General features: G+C 42.5%; 1 protein-coding gene across 1 annotated transcript; it reads left to right on the forward strand.

The window, feature by feature from the left end:
• The first annotated feature begins 421 nt into the window (after nucleotides 1-421).
• On the forward strand, nucleotides 422-23,600 carry angpt2b (angiopoietin 2b). The gene is made up of 9 exons (XM_037091959.1): nucleotides 422-1,297; nucleotides 6,237-6,392; nucleotides 7,088-7,209; nucleotides 10,146-10,378; nucleotides 11,744-11,868; nucleotides 15,042-15,143; nucleotides 18,976-19,142; nucleotides 22,642-22,772; nucleotides 23,033-23,600. The coding sequence occupies exons 1-9, from the start codon at nucleotides 980-982 to the stop codon at nucleotides 23,191-23,193; spliced, it is 1,515 nt and encodes a 504-aa protein (XP_036947854.1). The 5' UTR covers nucleotides 422-979; the 3' UTR covers nucleotides 23,194-23,600.
• The last annotated feature ends 508 nt before the right edge of the window (nucleotides 23,601-24,108 follow it).

The raw sequence follows: 24,108 nt of genomic DNA on the forward strand, positions 1-24,108 counted from the left end.
TTTTTACATGCATTTTAACGCTTGTATAACATGTTTGTGCGGTGTTGCACTTGATTAACTACGGTAATGCCAGTAAAGCACATTTGGATTTCAGAGAGGGGGGGAGAGAAAAAAAAACAAAAATGGGAGGGAGCGAACAGTTGTCAGAGAAAGTGACTGTTTTCTGCTCTTGCGGTGGTCCATGTGTATTTGTGTAGCTTCCTCTTCTAACCCCTGCAAACAGAAGTATTGTAAGTGGGAGGGAAAAACGTGAAAGAGGGAAGGGTGGTTGAGTGATTATGTGCTAAGGAGGTGCATGTGTGTGTGTGTGTGTGTGTGTGTGTGTGTGTGTGTGTGTGTGTGTGTGTGTGTGTGTGTGTGTGTGTGTGTGTGTGTGTGTGTGTGTGGAGAGGTGCGCCACTCTCTCTCTCTCTCTCTCTCCCTCTCTCTACTTGAAGAGCTTTAGCACTTCAGCCAACATCCTGAAGCGGGCCACTCTCCTCTCCACCCCTCCTCTCCTCCGGACCAACACATGGACTCAAGCAGCTCGAAAAGACGGCAGTGAGGAAAAGCAACTTTTCAGTAGAGAGATAAATGGTGGGAGGGAAGTCTGCTGTTGGTTTCCTGGACAGAGCTGCATGCGCCGGCTGGAGTGCTGAAGCTACAATAAGAGTCAATCTCCCTTTTCCTGTGTGTGTTTTCTGTCTGCCCTCACGAGGAACTGCAGGAGCAGGAACTGGGCTGAAGAAGACTTCTGGATGCATCAGCTAAGAGGAGGACGGGCCGAAAGGGGAAAGTGATAAAACAGAGACAGGAGCAGCAGGGGTTGGACTGAGAAGACAGAAGGAAGACAGAGTTAGAGTCTTGAGGGACAGTTTAACAAGAAAAAGATAAAGGAGAGATAGTGGACCGAAGGAGGAAACTCACCTGACTCCCCTCTCTGCTCTGCCAGGTGGAGCATCCTCCTCCCTCCCTCCCCTTTCCCTCTCCTCCCCCTGACATGGGCCGCCTGCTGGCCCTGACCCTTGCCTACCTGGCCTACCTGCTGGCCGCAGCAATCGGCTCAGAGCGCCAACAGCACCGTGTGCAGCACGGCCCCTGCAGCTACACCTTCATCCTCCCTGAGGTGGAGCATTGTCAACCTTTAAAGGACTTCCAGGTCACCAACACCCTCCAGAGGGACTCCCCGCCCGAGGCCGAGCCTGGAACGAGCCAGTCAAAGCCGGTCAAGGCCCAAAAGGAGAGGCCTTCCTGGCAGGAGACGAAGCTGGAGAGTCTGGAGAGTGCCATGGAGAACAACACCCAGTGGCTTCAGAAGGTATGGCTGCACTTATTCCTTGTGGTCTTCTTCTTGTCCTTTTCACATGTCACACGTTAGCCTGCAGAGCTTCAAACCAAATGCTGAAAAAACAAGCAAGGGACGTCCACGATACACTGGCCGATAACAGCTGTTGACAAGCCTTCATTATTGATAAGTTCAGTGCTCAGCTGGGATTTCCTGGATGCTTGCTGTATGCATATCTGGCTCCATGACAACGCCTGCTGTATGAGTGTGCGTCTGTATTTAAGACCACTGGGAGGCCAGAACTCCCTGTTGCATGCGAGAGCAGAAAGACAAGATGAAATAAGTTTGCTTATATCACATGGTGCCAAACACATCCCACACAGTTAAACCTGCTAAATTAGCATTCCTCAGAAACTTCTCTCTCAACTCATGTTTCAGCAACCCCCCCTCTACTAAACCCAGCTAACTTAAAAATATAACATGCTCCTCATTCAGAAAAACGTGTTTATCTACTGGAGACACATTTCAGCGCTTCTCTTCTCCAGGCTGTTGGCCTTTGCGATTCCATTTAACTCGGATTATGACTGACTAAAATGAAATGATGCGATTAAAAGCGGCTTCACAATAGTGTTTTCATTCCTAAGGTCATCGGGGCACAGAATCAGTGTTGGGCCATTGTCTGGGAGAGACTGACTGACATGCCACCCCTCTCCACCCGTCTCCCTATTCTTGTCTGCATCACTCAGAGAATATTTATGGTATACACTAATCCTCGGCCCGATTATAAGGGTTTGTGTCGAGTGTTTAGATTGGCCAGCCGAGCGCAAACATGTTGATTATGTTTCAGGATTTGAAAATGGGGCATTATGAATGCCAAAGCTCTTCCTGTGCTCCTGTCACTTCCCACTCTTGCTCTCACTCACCACAAAATTGTCTGCGCTTTTTCCTTCCTTCCCTTTCCCCAACCTCCTTTTTTTTTTTTTTGACACTGTTCCTCTCTATCCGTCTCCTTCGTTTCTCTCTGGACCTCTCTGCACCTCCGGGATGATGAATGTGTCTCATCTCACACCTTGACTTGTCGACCATCACGTCTCATACTCTTTGTCTATCTTGCTCGTGCTCTCTCGACATGCACACTGAATGAAAAAAAAAAAAAAACACACACACTCAAGTCCCCTGTGTGCACTCTGTCTGATGCTCAGTCTATGAACTGGCGACCTAGCTTCTATGGGAAGCATCCCAGGGGGCCACACTGTATGTGTGTGACAGACAAAGCGAGGAAGATATAGTGAGGGTGCACACACACTTTTCCTCATGTGTGCAGTAAATTATTCATGGGTACAGTCTGAAAAGCGCTGGTTAAATTGGCGAAGACAAAAGCATCACGTATTGCACATATTATGTGAATATTCTGAGCTGCATGTTTCACTCTCTCCACCACAGCTGTGATATGAGCAGTTGTGAAGGAGATAGATTTTAAATCAGAAAAAGCCCTGCTGACACACATCTTGCTCCGTTGCCAAACTTCCTCCACAGAACGTCTGGAACGAACACAAAGTTTCGACCTTTCAACAAGTTACCCCCAGCAGGCCGGTGATGCATAACTGATCGCACCGTAGGTGGGTTTTCCACATAAACACAGCCGGACTCTAGAGAGCTCTTTAAGACATGCACAGGGGTATACTGACCTCTGACCCCAGATGGCAAAGCCTTTTCAGCACCTCGTGGAGCTCATTAAGCCTATCTGCATAGGCTTGAGGAGAAATTGGTAATATGCATGTGGAAGCGCTCCAGGCATGTGTGTGTCGGTGTGTCTGTGAAACCTTATACCATCTTACCAGAGCTCCCAAGGGATGGTATGACTCTTACTGTGAGCCTTCCACCCAAACCCCTTAAAAGAAAACACACACCCACACACTAACTGAGGAACACACACACACACACACACACACACACACTCACTAATCCAACATGTTCTGCACAGGGGATCTCCAAGTAGAAGAGAGCAACAGGACTGTATTAATGTTCCAGAGTCTTTCTTCTGTTTTTCCAAGAAGAAACTAGTGTTTGCTTTCTTTTGGTCGTAACCCCCTACGTAACCCCCCATCTAGTCCCTTGCGCCCGAGGGGTTGGCAAAAGGGATGTGAGCGTGCTTTTGTTAGTGCTTTTAAGAGCCTGTGCGGATTATGCTAATGCAGAAATATTGCATAGAGATCAAGGTGGCTGGGGAGCCTTGGCGACCCGGCCTCCTCGCCCAGTAATATTTCATTAAGCCAATGCTGGAATATGTCACCCACATTATTCAGTTGGTCTTTCTCAAACATACACCCCATCTTTCTTCATCCTGAACAATCTTTGAGAAAAAATAAACAAAAATGTATTTTGAAAAGTCAGTTCATCCAAAGTACAAAAACATATCTCTGGGGGTATCGAGGAAAGAGACAGTTTGGTTGTATCTGGCCAAGGTTTTGCAATGTCTGCATCTAATATGGCACGCTTCTACAGCCATAAAAGCAGCTCTGCATGACTGTAGTTTGGCACAGTAATGCTTTGAGCTCATTGCTAATGTCCACAAGCTAACAAAGTGAAGTTTAGCAGGTATACTTTAACCATGTTTACCATTGTAGTTATGCTTGTTAGCATGCTAACATTCCCCAACTATCCTGAAACTTGGGTGCCAGTTCAACATGCATTGTTTCTTGCTTTTGTAACACTAGACCATTGGGAAATGTTTGAATGTTGAGATATTTTACTTGGACAAGTGATAACACTGACCTCCTGGTGGTGCTAGATGAAATGTTGGGATCACAAAAGTAATAAGGATTCATCTGGGGACTATGAATATCTCCATCAAATTTTGTTTCTATCTGCTATTGTTTTTTTTTTTTCCTCTATGTTTCCATAGAGACTACTGATAAATAATTCCACTACAACATCTCTTCCCAGAAACATGTCCTGGTTCTGAAAAATCCCCAGAAAAATGCTGTCAACCATTTCTCTTAGGAAAAAATTCTTCAACAGAAAGTAGTGGCCATCTGTCCACAATGAGATGTATCGGTTCCGCGAAACAACATGGAGATTGTTTCTGGAAAAAGACTTTGCTGCTGATTTCTCTAAATGTCATTTTTAAATGCTATTTGCACCGCAAGCAAAATGTCGCTCTCAGCTCTGTGTGATGGAGGTTGAAATCCAAATAGAACCAAAGCTAACTGACTCTAGACAACATTACATTTACATAAACACATTTAGGGCATTTAGCAGATGCTTTTGTCCAAAGCGACTTACAATAAAACATTAGAGGTATACTGTAAAAATATTCTTAAGGCCTGGAATGCAGTTGATTTTGCTGAATGGCATTGCACTAACACATCAATCAAGTCGTGTTTTTCATGAAAACATATGATATATAATATATAATTAAACTATCATGACGATGTGTCTCAGCCACGATTGCTTGCCAGAACACCCAGCGGACACGTTACCCCTCTCCTCTGTAATTGTAATCGAGAACAAATGTGTCCATTAGCTCAACAATTAAGATACCATGTGATACAATGATTTTCTCAGCACTGATCCCTACTGTCCCTGTCTCAGACACAATACAATAGAATTATACTATATCCCAAAAGTGATTTATCTGGCTGAAGGGAGCGGCATGTGACAGTGCTGCAATTAATGCAATTGGAAGAGGGAGATGGAGTGAATCAAGACCTTTGGATTGAGCTCTGTCACAGAAGGCTGTAATGGGAACACTTTGGACAGGCGGCCGATAGCAGCTTCAATACATGGGGCTGATTATGATGCGGGGATCTTCGGTTCTTCCTTTGGAGTTGGCTTTAATCCGCTTGGTAATCTCTTCATAACCTCCGTTATGAGGGAATTTTTTTCGGCTGTCTCACTTGTTCTAAAGTAGCGGGATGGAGGAGTGAGAGATGTATTTATAGAGTGAGCGGGAAGAAGAGGGGGGAGAGTTGGAATGGATGAGGGAGTTAGTGAGGGAGATCAAGAGGAAGAGGGGGACAAAGGGAGAAAGATTACAAGGAGACAAACAATCTAATTGCAGATTCATCTCTATTTGCCCATTTGGATCAGTATTTTCTTTGTTGCATAAAATATAGAAAAAGCCCTCTCCTGTGGTAATGCATTATCATCATCCCATTCCTCTCTGAAACGGCCATTTGCATTGAAAAATAAACAATCATATCCTCATTTGAATTCTCTTCGATTTTTGCGAATACCCGCTCATTTGCTGGATCAATTTGAATGCCTTCTCCCTGAGACTTCATTTTCCAGTCGTGCAGTTTAACGAGTGAAGTCTGATCTCTAACCAGAAACGTCATAAATATTATTTTTCGATATTCTACTCTGCTTTATTGCCAGGCACAGGCCATCGCCCGTTGAACGTCAAACAGAATTCCATTGTACCCAGCAGGAAAGGACAAATTTGTCTCCCACATGCCGTTTGCTCAAACCGACCACATTAATAAGAAAATCTATTTATTGGGGGAAGATGGATGTCATCCTATTTATACTCCTGCTGCAACATGTGACAGGTTTTGCCAGTGCTTCTTTCTCTGGGCTTGATTGATTACAGAGCGTAGGTGACTATCCCTGAAGTCCTGCACATGAATTTCACAAAGTCAGTCTGTATATCATTGCTCTTTTTGAAATCCCAGTGAAACTTCTAAACACTATATATAATCTATAATCGTATTAATCTAAGGGTAAGATCTACCGAGGGATGGTTGGGTGGGAGACACTGCAAGTAGCCTAGGGTTACTAAATCCCACGAGTCCATCACAGTACCTGAAAAGATTAAGCTGAAAAAGACTCCAAGGTTGCTGCTTTCACACTGCATCAAGCTGTCAGTGAAAAGGGACATTTCCTCCTAAAATATGATTAGCACCATAATGAAACTCAGGAATCTGACATCCTGGATAATATTCTCAAAGTCTGCTCATTCTCCTTACAGCTGGAGAACTTCATCCAGGAGAATGTGCGCTCTGGGATGGAGGAAATGAAGAGAACTGCGGTACACACCCAGACAGCTGCCATGCTGGAGATGGGAACCAACCTCCTAAGCCAATCAGCCGAGCAGACCCGCAAACTAACAGACGTTGAGACCCAGGTGAGCCCGTCAGGAAGCGTCCGTGTGAGCCTGAGATAGCTTGTTTGCAGCCAATCCAAATGAACAACTGTGCGGGTCACACCCATGCAAAAACAAATGATGTCACTTGCGAAGCACCTAATTAAATGTAAATCAGATGGAACCCGCCGAGAAGCCGTGCCCGAAGGTGGCGGCAACTGCTTTTAAACAGCTGGTATTTGGATCCGCCGGCTCTGATTGACACAATAAGTTGAGCTGGGCGCCTGACAGCAAGCCAATTAAAACATAAAACTCAGTAGCACAACACAGATGTGTCTTCAATCATGTTTCAGAGCTGTTATTACAGATTGGCTTGTTTTTGTCATGCTTTCTTTTTCTCCTATCAAAGTCGATATGAAACCACAACCTGTGCAAATATCTGAGCCGCTTTGTGTTTTTGTATCATCTGCGCCTTCAAAACATGTCGCAGGTGCACATGAGCTCGAGTTTGCGTCCTAAGATCAAAGAATAAGCCTTATGAGTCCTTTTGATGTCTTGTGCGACACTGTTTAGCCCCAAGGGTGCTCTCTATGAAATCAGCAGGAGGGCAACCTTTTCTTATTCCCTCCCATCGGTGCCCCTCGTCACTCCTATCCATTCTCCAACCTGCGCCCGCTGTGATGGAGTCATTCCTCTGTTTTTTTTTTTTTGTTTTTTTTTTTTAAATCAATCTATAGGTGCTAAACCAGACGAGTCGCCTGGAGATCCAGCTGCTCGAGTACTCACTCTTCACTAACCGGCTGGAGAAACATATTCTCCTGCAGACTCAAGAGATCTCACGCCTCAGTGATAAAAACAGGTGAGCACACACACACACACACACACTCTCACACACACACACACCTCACATTGTTCGGTTTGCTGCAAGTCTTGTACTGCGTAAAGGGCATTTCGTTTTCAGAGCCATAACTGTGAATTTGTGGTAATTTTAGAGCCCCTTTTCCTCTCATTCCTTGACACCATAATGTTAATGGAGCAAAAATAAAAGAACTGACATTATCAACAGAGTGTGAAGAGACAGCAGTGTTGATGCTGTGTCAAAGACGTCCGTGTATTGTGCTCCTTAGTCATCTCCTGAAGTTAACATTCTAACCAGGTAGCCCCGGCCCATCTTGTCTCAAAACACTATTTTGTACCAGAGTCCTGCACGGGTTCGGGTACGCACGGGCGTCCAATGGGTGAAAAATGATGTACTGTGCAAACACGGTGCAAATCAGATCGGGCGCCTAGAGAGCGCGGGTCAGGTTTTGCGATTGCCACTTTCAAGGCTTCACGTGCAAAAAAAATAAATAAATAAACAATCCTGATTAGTGACACATCTACAAAGATATGCCTGCATTTCAAAACGATAAGCAATTATATTTCATATGAGCTTATTAATACATGCTCGCGCCCTCCCAGAATTCCCACTCCCCACACTAGCTTACTTTCATTTTTAAAAATTGCATGTAGGTTATCTAATGTGCTGAATTTTCCCTCGGGTGTGGGTCGGGCATCAGAATCAATTTATAGTGGGTCGGCTCGGGTGCAGAATGTAGTTTGTTCTACTGTCCTTAAATGGGTCAGATGCGGTTTCAAGTATGGCAGGTATGGGCAGATGCGGGTTTGGAAAGCAATACTTTCACTCCTATTTTCCTCACTCAACAGAAAAATTCAACCAAGTATCTAGATCTCTAAACTCTGGGGCTACTTCGACGGCTAACTGAGCCATGAGCTAGCTGGATAATGGTTGCTAGCTACAGCCAAGCGTAGCTAGCAAAGAGCAGCAGCAGCCATATGCTCTGGTGATATGCTGCCCCCTAGTGGATGTTTTTGAGCTACCTTCAAATTCCAGCCATATTCTACAAATTATACCTTTGAGCAGTCTTGCTTTACGCCAGTGTTGTCTTTTTTCTTGAATTTTCTGAAAGCTTTCTGGGTTTTAGTTACTGTAGGTGGCGCTATTTTTCCTCTTTGCTGCTTCATTTTCTTCACCGACTCACAACGAGCCTGCAGGGCGGCCGTAGGAAACATGACAGGCACCTCTTCCTGTGCACCAAAGAATGCTTTCACAGGAAAAAGCTACTTGAGACTGGGTGGCAAAATATCAAGGTGTTCAGAAATGTAACATACTGCATGTGTACACGCACATGTGTGAAACTTGTCCTTTTCAAAACAGCTGGAAAATGACTGAATGACTCCAGCAGATCTGAAAAACAGGGCACTTCACAACAGTATAATGCTTATTGTGTCAGCGTGTGTGTGTGTTTGCCAGTGAATAGGCAGTGCATGTTAGGAGTGGTTTCCCATTCTTCTCTCGAGGAACACAAGGTCAAATTAAGGCCAGCAGGGGTGAAGGACAGGGTGCTGGGTGGGCATGAAAGGGAGCGGCTGTTTTCTCTCTTTAAATCTGATTGTTTATCGCTCCATCCATCCGTACCAAGTGTGACTGGGAGAACACTGTGCCCTGGCTCCAGCACCTGTTACACATCTGGCCCTGCTTGGTCCTGCTTGGCCCTGCACTGCCCTTTGGCCCTCGTCCTTCAAGTCGGTGTCACGGCTCTGACATGAAAATAAATGAATACATCTTCACAAGGGTGAGCGCCATGATGGGGACGCATGAAACTGGAAAGGTCAGAGTAGATTTGCAGCCAGGCAGCTGTGGTATAAAAGGGAAATAAGGACTGCAGTGCTTGTAGGGGGCTACTGCTGCTGATCCGTGAGGGCATGGAGCCAGTATTTGAACTGCAGCCAACCGCAGAGAGCACAGAGACATGTTTGTTTTCATAGGCATTACATGTAAAATGCTATTGGCAGGAAGCGGAACATTTTGTGAACAGAGTCTAAGAGCAGTCTAATAGTAATATATATATATTACAATAATAATAAATAGCATGATCACAAGCGTAACAGTTTAATTACCCAGGATGCAATGTGATCCAGAATGGTTTGTTCCGTCAAAACCTTCTAACTGTTTAAACATTTCTGGGCTGCTTCATACTCGCTGTCTACACTTTGACTGTTCCTGAAAGTAAAATACACATAATGGAGAACAATTTGTTAGCTTGCTTTGCTGCTATTATTGAGTGTTCCCCCCCACAAAGCAGAAATGAAATGGAAGCAATGTTAAAAATGATTTGAATTGATCCATCTTGCCTTCCAGGCCCCATACTGAGTCGCTGCCTAAAGGGGCAGATTATGGATACACGTTTAGTGCAAGCGGCCGCGTGTGCACAGGGCTGAAAAGTAGCTTGTTCAATCTGGGTGGCTGGATTGTTTCAATAAATAACTGCTGCCGAGTCGTTAGTCAAAGCCATAAAGATCAGGCTGGAGGGATTTATGATCTTCATTTGGAGGTGCGGGTGTGGCTCTTGTGCAGACACACACACACACACACACACACACACACACACAAACTGTCAGACGGTTGCCTCATGGCTGTGATCGAGAGGCTTAGCATGCAGGCCCATCTGTGCATGCTGCTGCAGTACAGGTGTTTATATGATGTTAGCCCAATGAGACTGTCACGCTGAAGTCTATTAGTCATCCTTATGTAAATGTGCAAGTTTGTGCAACCTCTGCTGCGCAACGTAAATCCTGAATGAATGGATTGTTCTTCCTGCTTCCTTGCCACCCTTTCAATATGCACCTAAATGCTTGATATAATAATGTTTTGGATTGGATGATTTTTACTTTTCTCCAGTGCGCTGTCTTAAGGAAAACAAAATCTTAGCTTTGTTTTTTTGTCTATGGTAGTTTTCTGGAACAGAGGCTCTTAGCGTTGGAGGCTCGGTATGGGAAGGAGCTGCAAGGGCTGGAGAGTGAAAAGCAGCAGCTTCAAGAGCTCCTGGAGAGGCAGAGTCGACTGGTCAGTCAGCTGCAGGGGGAGCTGGGCAGCTCCACGCTCAACAGCACCTCACTGCAGAAACAGCAGGCCGTGCTCTCAGACACTGTTCAGCAGCTGCTGGCTATGGTCAACCACTGCAATGGTAAGGCTGAGGGGTTAAATGTCTTTGAAATAGACAATTTTACTATCATGTCAAAAGATACATTTATTGTAGGACAAATGTTCTCTGGGTATTAAAGAGATCAGGGCTCAAGACTTTTCCTCTTGGCCGAAAAATATTTTCATATGTATGTACGTACGTACAGCTATCACTTAGCAAATGACAAACTGAACCAAGTGCTTACTACAACAGAGCTCCTCTATTCATGCTGTTGCTATAGTTACTATCACTGGTTGGTAACTTAGAAGACCTAAGACGAATATGACACAAATATCAAAATCCAAAGGGCTGCACCAAACTCACTATCAAGAGGGGACATTTTTTTCCCCATGAATGCTATAACTGTGAAGAATGATGTGGTGACATCAGCAGGGGGAGCACCAGTTAGCTGTTAGCAGGAGGTGGGCAGCAGAGTCCTGTAGTCTGCTGAGTTAACAGTCACAAGTTGTCATTTGTCGTAAAATTAGTAAAAACTGAAGCTGCTATGTGAATGACATCATCTCGCACTAGGGATGTCACTTAAACCAAGATGGCTGTCACATTGTCACAGAAAAAGTTACAGTCTTATACTCCATCAGTTTTAGGAAAATCTTCAAATTATGACTGTTCAAACTGGGTTAAATAATATTTTTCTCCCATAATTAACCACTGTACATATTTTTGACATGCTCTCCATCCATTAAGTCTATTCTCATATTTAAAAAATGTGTTTTCCATCAGCACTAGATTAGTGTGAATGACAACTCCCTTATTTTTATTATCATTACCTGTCGCAATTCATCAGTGCATGTTTAACAGTTTCTGCTTTATTACAGGGTGCAATGGTCCAGTAGGATGCTTGACTATTCTATGGGGTGTCTAATTCAACAACACATTCACTGTAAATAACTCTATTCAAGTACTTAGCTGATTTAGAGGTAAAAGTGTCTTGAATGCTAATAGTTGCAAATGATTACTTTTGATTGTAATGATAGTGTGGAGCAATAAGTTAGTCTGCAGCCTCGAAAGAGATCAAAAAATATTGGTCATTGATTAATAAATGACGGCGCACCCACTCATTAGTATGTAGTGCGCAATTATTTATATAATTCCTGTAATGGATCATTACTGCTACCGTGCAAAAAAAAAAGAATAATTGCTCCAATAAACAGTTGGGAAAAAAGATCACCTCGAGCAGCTTGTTATTCAAATCTTGGACACACTACACCCATGCATGCACCGCAGACATTGCAGAATTAAGCCAGAGCTTAACATTACAAGGGAACTCACATATGGAGTTGGGATTTGTGTGCAGATCCCATAAGGTTGCCATCTGTAAATAAATGCCTGCATGCTTTTTTTTTGCAGAAATCTCCAACGTGCCCAAGGAGGAGCCGCTTAGTTTCAGGGACTGCGCCGAGATCCTGCGATCAGGAGTGACAGAGAGTGGAATATATAGCATACGCCTCCCCAACTCAACTCAGACTGTCAAGGTAGTAAGACTTTAAAGGTCACTGGCCTTTTCTTGCAAATATCACCTAACTGACTGTGACATGAAACTTTTTTTTTTGTGACACATTTTATCCCATTTGTCTTAGACATTCAGCACTGTAATCATTTCACTTTGCCCAGCCTGCATAATTTGACGCTCACACTCACTGCGCACTGACATTCAGGCAGCTTATCAGGATTTTTTTTTTTTTTTTTTGTGGGAGACTCAGGGTGGACAAACTGCTCTGATGTAATGGTAATTTGCAGGGGTTTTTTTTGTTTTTCTTTTGGTATAGAGGTTGATGGAAATGCCATGCTGAGTTACTGAGAGCTAAAATAATAAGCAACAGGAGCATTATGCCCCGCAGGCTTCATGGTGAGTGAGTGTGTGCTGCTGAATGCAAAGTCAGAAAAGCTTAGGAGGTTCCTCCGCTGACCTGAAGTAGCCAAGTCAACCATGGCATCCACCAGCAGGCTACTATTTCTTTGAATCACAGCTAGCATTCATGTATCTGCACACTCAGAGCTTTCCACAGAAAAGGAAAGAAAACAGTGAAAACATTTTTTTCTTCATTACTTACAGTCTAGTTTGCCGGTTGGCACCACCTCCTATCGCCTCTGTTTTCTCCCATGCTTCCTCTTCATTTCCTGTGGGCAAAGCAGCCAGGTGTTAGGCATTGGTGCCATGTGTTTCCTGCCAACTGGGGCCAACGTGCGTTTTCCACTGATGCAAGTTAGTTCTCCCCAGATCATTGCTGCTTTCAATCTATGCCATCTTATTCCAATGTGGCTGGCAATCTGGGTGGCAGTGTAAAAGTGGGGCAGGTACAAATTGCCCTATTTTCAGAGCCGCGAGTGGGCTTTCTCAGTTGGACAAGAGACAAAAAAGCACATACATGTGTTTTAATGCAGATGTGCCCATATGAGATGTATCAAACTTTTAATCACCATGGTTGTGAATACTGATGATGTTTTTAAGACAAATAATTTAGATTCTGGATCAGCTTCTTTTTGAATCTCTCCTGACTCTGTTGTGCATGATTATGAGAGTCACCGATGCACAGAACTCATGCAATTAAACACATCAGGGCTTTCTCTATAAACTCATATTGTGTAGTATTTATTTTATCCCCTGAAAGCCGTGCAAAAACAATAACCACCGCATTAGCTTTTAAAAAAAAACAAAAAATCATAATAATGCTTAAGTCGTCTGGACTTTTGCTTTTATTGTAATGGGTTTGGCTCTTACTGATTCTTGCTGGCTAATAGTAGTAATGAGTGAATTTGGAGGATTAAATATGGATCTGGTCTAAATCAAAGTAACGACCACAACTGGCAAATGACTTGAATTAAAAAAAATCTATTTCAGGACCATGTACGTGTGTTCAGTGTGAAGCCTTTAAGGCCAGAGTGTTGGCTTGATGTGCCGGAGGATAATCACAGCATATTGCCAGCCTGTGCTCTGTTTTTGAGGTAAAAAACCTGAGTGCCTTTTGACCTTGATTTAGCTATCCCATTCTGGGAAAGAGCTGGAAACGCTCATTTCATTTCTAGCAGAAAATAGTCGGTTGAGATGTCGAAATAGAGAGACCCCTCGGGATGCTGTACACATACCAGCATCTATACTGCATTACTTCTGAGACGGGTCAGGGCGGTTGTTTGGTGGACAACATTCAAGCACCCGGCCAAGCAATTTTGTTTCAGTAATTATCCACATTGCAGGTTGTTGAGGTTGTTATTGAGTCAGAAATGTTATTGGCAATGCCTATAATTTAAGGTGACAAGATTGAAATTCAAACTTAGTGCCTGAGCAAACTGACAAAGTGCCACCCCGAGCCTCGAGGTGCGCCGACTGAATACTCTTGTTTGATTGAGAAGGATCACAGTAACAGAAAATCCGATCTTACCACCGGGGGAAGAAATTCACAGTCATTAAAACTTGAAGCTGGAATATGTCCAGTTTAACACCTTGATTATGTAAAACAAGTCCCTTAACAAGTCTAAATTTCAAATCCTGTCACTACATGACATTCCCATTCCTTTTCATTCCTATTTGTTCGTCCAAACATATCTACATATGGCAAAGTGTGCAGCTGAGTAAGAAAGAAAACATTGTCTGTAACCAAAAACACAGATGCCTCCTCCTCAACCCCCCACACAAGGGGAAGAGAGAACATGCTGATATGTTCGTTTTTCCTTCCCACCTGGGTCATGTCATTACGTGACACCCTGAAATGTTTGCCCCCTGGATGGATTCGTCTCATGTGTCAAATAACAGGAAAAGGCTTGATATCATTTAAAAATATGGTGGTGAGACTGAAACAACAGAATTTTTTATTTGTAATTATCTATTATTGATCATAGATGTTGCTCAATAGCCAAAATATCACTTTAATAAGATTGATAAGGATCCTTTTTATTGATGGACCCAAATAAAAAAGAAATTATCAACCGGTCCTCCCGAGACGTCTCCGATTTTTAGGAGCATTTTAGCATTTCCAGCTGAATTGTTTTGATTTTATAGCCTGCAACTTTAACATTTTTTATTGAGCTTTCACCATCCGTGTTTCCAGCCACAGCAGAGAGCTTTAAAACAGATATACCCACTGCACATCACCGACCCAGCGTCATACCACTGTTAGCGACGAGCTGGTTAACACAGTGGGGCATTTGGCTGCAAAACAGCCAGATATTTCCCTCAGCAGCTGGTGGAGACCAACGGAGAGTAAATATTGGACAGGTGGCTCAAAACGCAACTCCAAAGTAATGCTCAGCATCTGGTACAAAAATTATTGTGGCAAGTGTGCTTCCTATTAGATGATAATATGTCAGTGTTGTGTTTATCCGTTGTTACGCTGCATCAAAGTGGCAAAAACAATCAATCACTGCCACTCTAAAGGTAAACTATGCAACTTTTTTCCCAAGCCTATATAACAAAAAAGAGATGGGGCCCTTGATATGTGGAACAACAGATTGGAGGAGATAACACAAGCTTTAGATGTAGGCCTGCTTTAAGGCCATATGTCTTCATTGTGAAAAGTTACATACACTGTGTTAAAGAAACATTCAGCAGACACAACAAACGTCAACACAGGTCATAATAAGCTGCTCTCACAGTGGACCCAGGAGGTCGACAGACTAAAAAAGTAACACGACGTTCCTTTGATTTCCACAGGTGTTCTGTGATATGAAGACCAGAGGCGGCGGCTGGACGGTGCTGCAGCATCGGACAAACGGCTCTGTCGACTTCCACCGTGGCTGGAGGGACTACAAACTGGTGAGTTGCGCGGAGGTCAGGGTGCGTGATCATCAGTGTAGCTAGTATGGATCAGCATTGCGAGACTGGACAGGAGGTTCCAATAACGATCCACGGGTGGTTTGGCAAGGAGAGGCGTGGGATACCGGCTCGCCTGTGATCCCAGGTGACCTGCGGTTGTTGTATTTGGCCGCCCTCGTGTTCTCCACCACCCCCCATGTTATTGCACCTGCTCTCGCTCCCTCTCGCTGTCATACTCCCACACACACACACACACACACACACACACACACACACACACACACACACACACACACACACACACTTCACTGATCCGCAGAGTACTACTGTTTGTTTGTATCTTTTAAGATCCCAATAGCTTTCCTATGTAGGGAAATGAGTGATGGAAGTGAAACATCATTTCAAAATGGATATAATTCAATAGTACACAAGAGACTATGAAGTTGATCCATGTCTCTGGCTGAATCAAGCATATTTTAACACTGCCGGCTCTTGTTTTGCTTGGACGTACATTTAGGTAATGCTTTTTTTGACTCTCGTCACAAAGTTTTCTCAATAAAATCAATATTCCGTTTGCACAATAGAGAAAAACACACGCTCGCGAGCCCTTTTGACTGTGTTAAATTACACGCAGAACAAATGAGCAAGGCTAGTTTTGGGATTTAGCAGAGTAGCAATTTGTCTCTCACCCACGTCAACAAATCAATTGCTACAGCTTGGGTTGGAAATGACAGAGCGGAGAGGACTGCAAACAGAAATGAGTGAGAATGAGAGGAGATCGCCCCCGCCCCCACAAAAAAAAAGAAAACTTAAAAACCCCTTTTAAGAACAATATTTTTACAAGTGGATGATAAATATTTGCTTCCAGCTGGGGCGTGGGAGAACAGGGGACCCTGTAGATGGCAGATAATGAATGTACTAAAATGCCTCACTGCCTCAGTCCACACTCTATATTCGCAGAAATCGTGGTCAGTGTTGATCAAATGTTGCATTCAGACGTGCCGGTCAAATGATGAATGCTCCAAGGCCCTCACTATATATTCACTCTCACTTAAGACCAATAACAAACAGAGAGTCTGACAGCAAGACTAAGTGACTTAGAATTCACAGGTAAACATGGAGAAAAGGGCCTTCTGTTTTATTGAGCAAATATCTGCAGATGTAGAGTTTAGTTGCTCACTATTCTGCCTTGAAAATGTACTTACATGAGCAATGACTCTTACTGTCAGTTTACATATGTATCTGTTCACACTGGGAATCCAGTCCGTCAGTCAAGCAGCAACCCTCAGCCCTCTGGAAAAATTCATTAACCAGTGTTATTCTCCGTCCTTCCTCTTAAAGCGTGTCTTTGAATAAGAACCCTGCACGTTATTGTGATTTCCCTGGAGCAGCCTGTTTCCATCAAAGCCATCATGCCCATGTGGCTTACACTCAACACTGCGGATACATACATAGACATTTCTGCTTTTGTTTTTTGTTTGTTTGTTTCTTTATATTATTCAAATGATTGGTGCATTCAAGGAAAAGCTAACATTTATTTAAAACACAACATGTCCTAGTAATGGTTGGTGACAGCAGAGGATGCCAGAACAGCGTCGATGGCAGTTCTACATGTCGAATGAATGAACAACACTCCTCTCAAAGATTCTCACTTAACTGATTTTTTCATGATGCTGGTGGAGAGTGCTGTTAACCGTTCAAGTCCTAAATCTCCCGTACAGTGTTTTGGGGTCATAATATGTGGGAGAGAGTCACAGGAAAAACTGAACGCTTGTTAAAAAATGTACATTAATATATCAATAACACAAGAAAATTATAGTAGACCTATTATATTAGACATAGAGTAGAACTCATAAAAAATATGTTTGTGTCTAAAAAACCCAGATACATTTACTGCAGAACTGAGTGATTATGCTGTGCCCACATGATGGAATTGATTAAAATTACCTTTGTAATTTTAGTTAGGCTAATAAACCAGCTAACTTCAACTACTGGTTATGTTGACAAATTATGTAGATTAAAATGAAGATCACATATCATCCAAATTGATTGTGGTGAAATGACGTTGGATGCTTGCTAACGTGACATATGCTCCCGTCAGCCAACATTATAATTTCACAGGTTCAGATAAGATTCAACCGGCAGGGACAAAAATGGATTTATAAAAATGGAGGAAATGAAATCAGCTGTGACTACATAAAAAGAAGGGTAAAAATGCATGTGAAATCAAAACATGGAATACTGAATTATCCAGTGATTTGATTATAATTTAAAGAAGATTTGATTGAAACAGCTGTTATATGATGTGACATGATATGATATGATAAGATGAAAACAGAGCCGTGCTCTAACGTTGCCTCGTCTCACAGTCGACATTCAACATTTACAACACAAACTTGTGATTTATCATTGAAGGAAAGTGTCCTCCAGGGAGGAAGTAACAAAAACGACTGACAGGAATGGAAGTGATGAAAAGGCTCACAAATCAATAATGAAAGTGATTAAATGACTATGAACTGGCATTTATTGTTTACTGGAAGCAATTCTTGTAACTTCCGACCTATAAAATAAAACAAAAAAAAAACAAAAAAAAAACGAGATCACGCTCGCTCAGCAAGCCGCTCGACTCTTGACTGTCTACAAAGCTCCATGTGCTGCAGTATTTAGTGCCAGTCATGGTGCCGAGAAATTATTTGTCACCATGACCACGAGCTCCAGAGCGAGAGCCAAGAACTCCATCAATTAGTCAGAGGGTATGGTGTTTGATTGACATTTTGGACGGAAAATAATTCAAAAATCATTTTTTGTTTCTTCCAGCCTTGAAGCTACTTCACTTCGATGATTTTATGATGATTTTTTTTCTTTTTTACATCTTTACACTGTGAATGATGGATGTATAAAGGGGAAATGGGGAAAACGATGAAACACAGCTTGGCTTCAGATTCATAAATCACTTGATAATTTAACAATCCATTTTTCCATTCACATGTATTTTTAACTATTAAAGTCTGTTGCATCCACCCCCTCACAGTCCTAATGACAGAAGATACTAGATACATTTCCATGGCAAAATATGTTCTCTAATGTGAATAATCACAGTAATATTTCTATGATGTAATATTTAAGATAAACTTCCCCCACATTATTAATTTCTAGGTGTACTTTCTGCATGTTAAACGGCTGCAATGACATGATTTTACATTAACAAATAAATGCAAATGTAGGTAAACCTGTTTATGTAACAGAGATGAAAAATACAAATTTAGTGCTAATCTGGATTGACGATGATTGATAAATATAATTTTTCAGCTTCTTACTGATATATTTAATACACATGTTCCTCTTTTTGTTGTTCACCTGATTTAAAATGACCTTTCATGTTTTTTGTGGACAACAAAAGCTCTCAATTCTCTAATTTCCTCCTCAAACTATATTTCTGATATCATTACCGTTTATTCTGCATCAGTGATCAGTGTTTGTTTTTTTCACTTCATTAATAATGAGATAGAAAACTTAAATTCATTTCCAGGTCTTAAGTTCAAACACTAGGTTAGCCAAGAAGCCAGTTTTTATTTTACAAACAGATGGATCATTCGTAGGATATTAAGGCAAATTAAGTCTCAATTGACCGACTGCTTGCTTTGGGAGTGGAGTATTTCACTCTATAAACTCAGTGGACTGTCTTAAGCCATCACAATGATGAATGTGACTTCTTAAATTGAGGTCTATTTTCATATTACCTCCAGGAACCCTTGGCAGGCCTGTGATAATGTCTTCCCTTGTTAGAATGTTTTCTTATTCTATTGTTTCTCTCTCTTTGTGTCTAATCCAGGGCTTTGGAGAGCTGTCTGGGGAACACTGGCTGGGGAATGATATCATCCACAAGCTGACCAGCTCCCAAGAATACAGTCTGCATGTCCAGCTGAAAGACAGAGAGGGGAACGAAGCCTTCTCACAGTACGAACATTTCTACATAGACGGAGAGGAGAATAACTACAGGTAACCTGACAGCATGAAATGTGACTCCCATTTATAACTGAAGAGACCTGCTGTAATCTGGGTTCTAGTGATGCAATGCTCAGATCGAAATTCACTGTTTGAATCATCAAATCATCCATACACTAATGACAAAACACTTGTGGTAAAGTGTTTTTCTAGCCAGTAAATGTTGAGCACAAAATATGACAAAATTCCAACCAAAACACTTCTTGTAGACTTCATTCTTCAATTATGAAAAAACAGACATGAATAGGCCTATAATAGCACTTTAGTAAATTGTTATATTACGAGCTATTGTGCAAGGTATAATTTCAATGCAGTAACACCCGGTCACTGTTTGCCTTCCCTCTGGGTGTTAGACTCTTAATATCAACACTTTTTTTTTTTTTTGTATTCCCGAACCCTGAAGTTAAGGAACCACTTGGACCACATTTAAGATTGTCATTCAAAATGATGAGCTCAGTGAAGGGCGCACAGCCACTTTCCTCTGCCTCCATTTTTCTTTTCCCATCAACGCGGCTACCACTGCCCCTGAAAATCCCCGAAGGGAAGCCGCATCCACTGGAGTATAACAGGAACGCTCAGCAATACCTGCCCCTGCCATCACCCTGCAATCACTAACAAGATTATGTGTGGGCGTGTTGAAGCTGTGCTTCCTCCAAAACAGACAAAAATAGTTCAGTTTAGATTTCATTTAAATTCACAGGAATTTACCCTTGTTTTGTGTAAGTTTATGGAGATTGATGCTGTAAGAGATGACAAACCATAATCACATGTGGGTGTGTGCCTTCCAAGATCCCTAATAGTGCAGCAAATTGCATTTGCCTGAGTTTGTTCCACATAATTAGCGCGATGAAACGGAATGTTTCACAACTTTGCTGGAGGCTACACCGTGTGAGGTGAAGCACCTGAGTGGATATAATCACCTCTGTATCTCGCTACCTCTGAGATCATGTTCTGCTTAACTAGTTCAATATGCACCAGCTTTACTAGCATGCTGGCTCCGTCTGTTGGTTTATATTATAACTCCCAAGCCGGAGCTGTGGTGCTGTGGTGCTGTGCAGCCAGTCAGCCAGAGCAATCCTCCTCTTCCTCCTCATCCAGCGCGCTCCCCAGAGCAACATGGAGGTCTTCACCTAAAACTCCAAAACATTATTCATACATTAATCATCAGTATGACAGACCACTTTCCCCTTTCAGGGTGCCAAGAACAGCCATTTTTTATACTAAAACCAAGTAGGCATTCCTTTTAATGTAACAGTATGTTTGTCATTAAAGGGAATGATTACAGTGAAAACACAGTTGCCTTGAAAAGGTGCAGTATTAGGAGAACAGATGAACACATGTGGAAGTTATGGTTTATGCAAATGTTTGGGAGAGTGGCTCTTTCTAAAAGTATATCCTGGATCCTGTGGCTGCCATCCTGTCTAATTTAATAGCTTTTAATTTTCTCTGCATCGCCGATCCATCACGAAGAGAAAAGTTAAGTTGTTAAACAGAACACCCCACCTCATTTATTATTCTGGCCTCTCCACTGTGCCATCATTATTCCCGTCCCTCACACTGTCATTTCAAGCTCTCCTCTCACTGCCCCTCGTGATGTGTTGCCCTGCCCTGTGAACTTACAAATTCAAGAGGAGGATTCTTCATTTAGTCATCACAGACAGCGTGCCCCGGGCTACAGAGGGGGGTCACATAACTCAGGGGAGAGTCCGGTACTAACTAGACAGAATGACAGGGCAGAGGAGAGGTTAGACAGCAGGGCTGACCTCCTCGTCCACTCGCTTTAAACCAGAGCTGACACACACACACACACACACACACACACACACACACACACACACACACACACACACACACAAACGGACAAACTGACACAGAGGCACACACAGACTCTGCTGGGCCGCTGTATGAAAATAATTGAGCGAATCAATTTTAAGTTGGGCAGAGATTTCTTTCAGACTGTTTGGGCTGTTGCACAAAGCACAGCATGGAGGGAAAATAATGAGAAGTTCTTAAGGTTAGATTTTGTATTGCTGCTTGGCAACAATAAGAATCTGGGGAGACGGTACCTTGAGTTGAAAAGTATTGCACCTCAGATAAATCCATTCTGATCTCCTCCAGTGGTTTACAGGTGTTTATAACTATATACTCTTTGATTACTTTTGACTTATCTTTGTTTTCTTTGATTGAGACTTCAGTTATATTTCTTTTTAATACCACACTCCTATGCACTGTGCAGGAGTTTTATCTGAAAGGTACACTCTTCTACACAAACTTCAGAAAACACTGAGCAAATGCCAAAGTTCATGAAGGGGCAGCGCATTTCAAATTTCCAGTCAGGGAGGACAAAACACTCACATTTCACTTGTTTGTTTGACTCACATCACAACAGATAAACGCTAATGCACTTTAGCACAGAGCCATCTTCAGAGTGATCTACGTTCCTTGCAATTCATTACAAATCCAGTAGTAGGTGATGTTTTATAGCCTGGTTGTTTCTTTTTGATTGGTTGACAGATGCAGCCCAAGGCATCATGGTACTGCCAGTTGACAACTTATGATCTTGCTAACAGCAGCAACTAAGTGTTCATCAAAGTGTTGAATTTATCAAAATAGATTTAGCACAGTTGTTCAAGTCCCTAACATGCAGAGACATTAGTGTGTCGTATATGACATGTGAATGTGTATATGGCATTGTTGACAACAGGGTCGGTTGGTGAGGTCTTTCCCTGCATAGTAAATGTTAAAATTTGATCACAAATCCTTTTAATACTGTACTGCATTTTACTTCTTTGTTACTGTTAAAAGTAATGTATTGTTGTAATGCATTACTTTAACAAGACATTTCCCTGATGAGGATGGATGGGTAGAGAATTCTATTGAAAAAACAAAACAAAACAAAAGCTAAGAGCAGCACGTTTAAAAGAATAAAAACACACACACACACACACACACACACACACACACACACACACACACACACACACACAATGGAATGTGAACAAGTTCATTTTTAGCAATGTGAATTTGTTCAAGATTGTTGATTATGAATGTGAACAGGTTCATTTCAAATTGCATGAACTGACCTTTGAAATGTTTTTTGTGAAGTCTGAAGGACATGAAGCTCAACACTGCCAGAGGCAAATCAGAAAGAGAGAGAACAATGTAACTGTTTAAACAGCAGCTTCAACCAAAGAAAGCTGGATTAAACCCAGTCAGATCATTCTTCCTCTCTCGTCCCTGGTATCTTGAGGTATTAAGGAATCACAGACTGGCTGATTGATAAACATGATCGTGCTGTGATCAGTTTACAGTTACATGTAACCATTAGACGATTTTAGAGAAATTCAAGTTCAAAGAGTTTTCGGGCAGTCACCACTTATTACCAGTTGGAGCTGCCAGCAAGTGTAGTTGCCCAACACAGTGTAAATTATGAATACAAGCGCCTGCAGCTGAGCTTTTTACTGAAATTCTTCTACTGCTGTCCCGAATCCAGCCTCCATGCCGAGCACTTCAGTGGCACAGCTGGACGGACCAGCAGCCTCACCCACACCGGCACCCAGTTCAGCACCAAGGACAGAGACAACGACCGCTGCACCTGCAAGTGCTCCCAGCTGGCATCTGGAGGTGCGCGTCTTCCCCCGACTGATTCTCCTCATCCACCTCCGTCTCAATCTGTCTCTCCTTATAAACCATCTTGTTAAACATTTCTACCCACCCCCTTTGTAAATGTCCCAGAGTGCATTTCATTTTCGCTCTGCGCCAATATAAAGTTACTGCTGACTTACAGCTGTGTGTGTGTGTGTGTGAGGGTGTGCATTTCATTCAGTTTGAATCCAATGAATTTAGAGTTTTGCCTTGAACTTAATGACGTATTTCCTCTGCAGGTTGGTGGTTTGAGGCTTGCGGTCCATCCAACCTGAATGGCATTTATTACCCCGCCTCGTCCAGCGTGGTCCGCTACAATGGCATCAAGTGGTACTACTGGAAGGGTCCAAATCTGATGGCTACCACGACTACCATGATGGTGCGCCCGGCAAACTTCTGACCGCCTGATGTCACATGGAGTGAACGTCACTTCTGATGAATTTAATGAACAATATCCAGAAAACTGAATATTTGCCAGGTGGTTTCAGTTTTCGAACATCTTGGACGGGTGCAGACGCGGTTGCCTGGGGACACGTGCAGACTCCCAGGAGAAGACTGTGGTTTCCGTGGTGAAATTTCACCTGGAATATCTACTCACCAAAGTGCCCAGGCTATATTTTAATAAGCATTGTTCAGCGAGAAAGGACGGAGATAGAGGGCTTGAGCTTTGCTACAGATAAAAACACACCTTATCAAATCAAATTATGCACTTACATATGACCCAAAATTAAATTAAATCATAAAGGGATAAACCCTTAAAGACACTTTATATCAATACCTATTTTTATATTAAAGTATGAAAACCTATGTTGTGTGTGTGTCTGTTAATACATCTTTTTAGGAAGTCTTCAAGTCAACTAACATAACAAACTCTTCACTATAAAGCTCACACTAAATACCTGAAGAACGTGCACAGTATTCAAGATACATGTCATGTCCAAGGTATAAATGTCCTACTCAATGCCCTGATTGTAACTTTATTCCAGTAGACTCACCGGATGGTAAAACATCAGTACAGTACATGATTTAATACTGTAGTTCAACCCATACACAAGATAACCTACAGTGACTTCAATGGTTTCCCACTGTTGTTAAAACAACACCATAAAGAGCAGCAACAATAACAGACTTTGCCCTCTGCTGCATCTTCCAAAGGGCTTCTCACAATGATATATCCCTGATTCTTTCCAGGCACACCTCTCATAAAACTTTATTTGTGAGAGATTTTGCTCATAAAAGTACATCATACACTTTCACTGGTGTGATTTACTTTCAAAAATGAAACATTTTGTAATAGCATCTGGGAAACAATGTT

The sequence above is a fragment of the Acanthopagrus latus genome, chromosome 3 (genome assembly GCF_904848185.1).
Source record: "Acanthopagrus latus isolate v.2019 chromosome 3, fAcaLat1.1, whole genome shotgun sequence".
Taxonomy (NCBI): domain Eukaryota; kingdom Metazoa; phylum Chordata; class Actinopteri; order Spariformes; family Sparidae; genus Acanthopagrus; species Acanthopagrus latus.

Coding starts and splice junctions, on each gene's coding strand:
- angpt2b (XM_037091959.1), top strand. CDS start 980: ATGGGCCGCCTGCTGGCCCTGACCCTTGCCTACCTGGCCTACCTGCTG. Junction 10,379..11,743: donor TATGGTCAACCACTGCAATG/GTAAGGCTGAGG, acceptor TTTTTTTTGCAG/AAATCTCCAACGTGCCCAAG. Junction 19,143..22,641: donor GGAGAGGAGAATAACTACAG/GTAACCTGACAG, acceptor TCCCGAATCCAG/CCTCCATGCCGAGCACTTCA.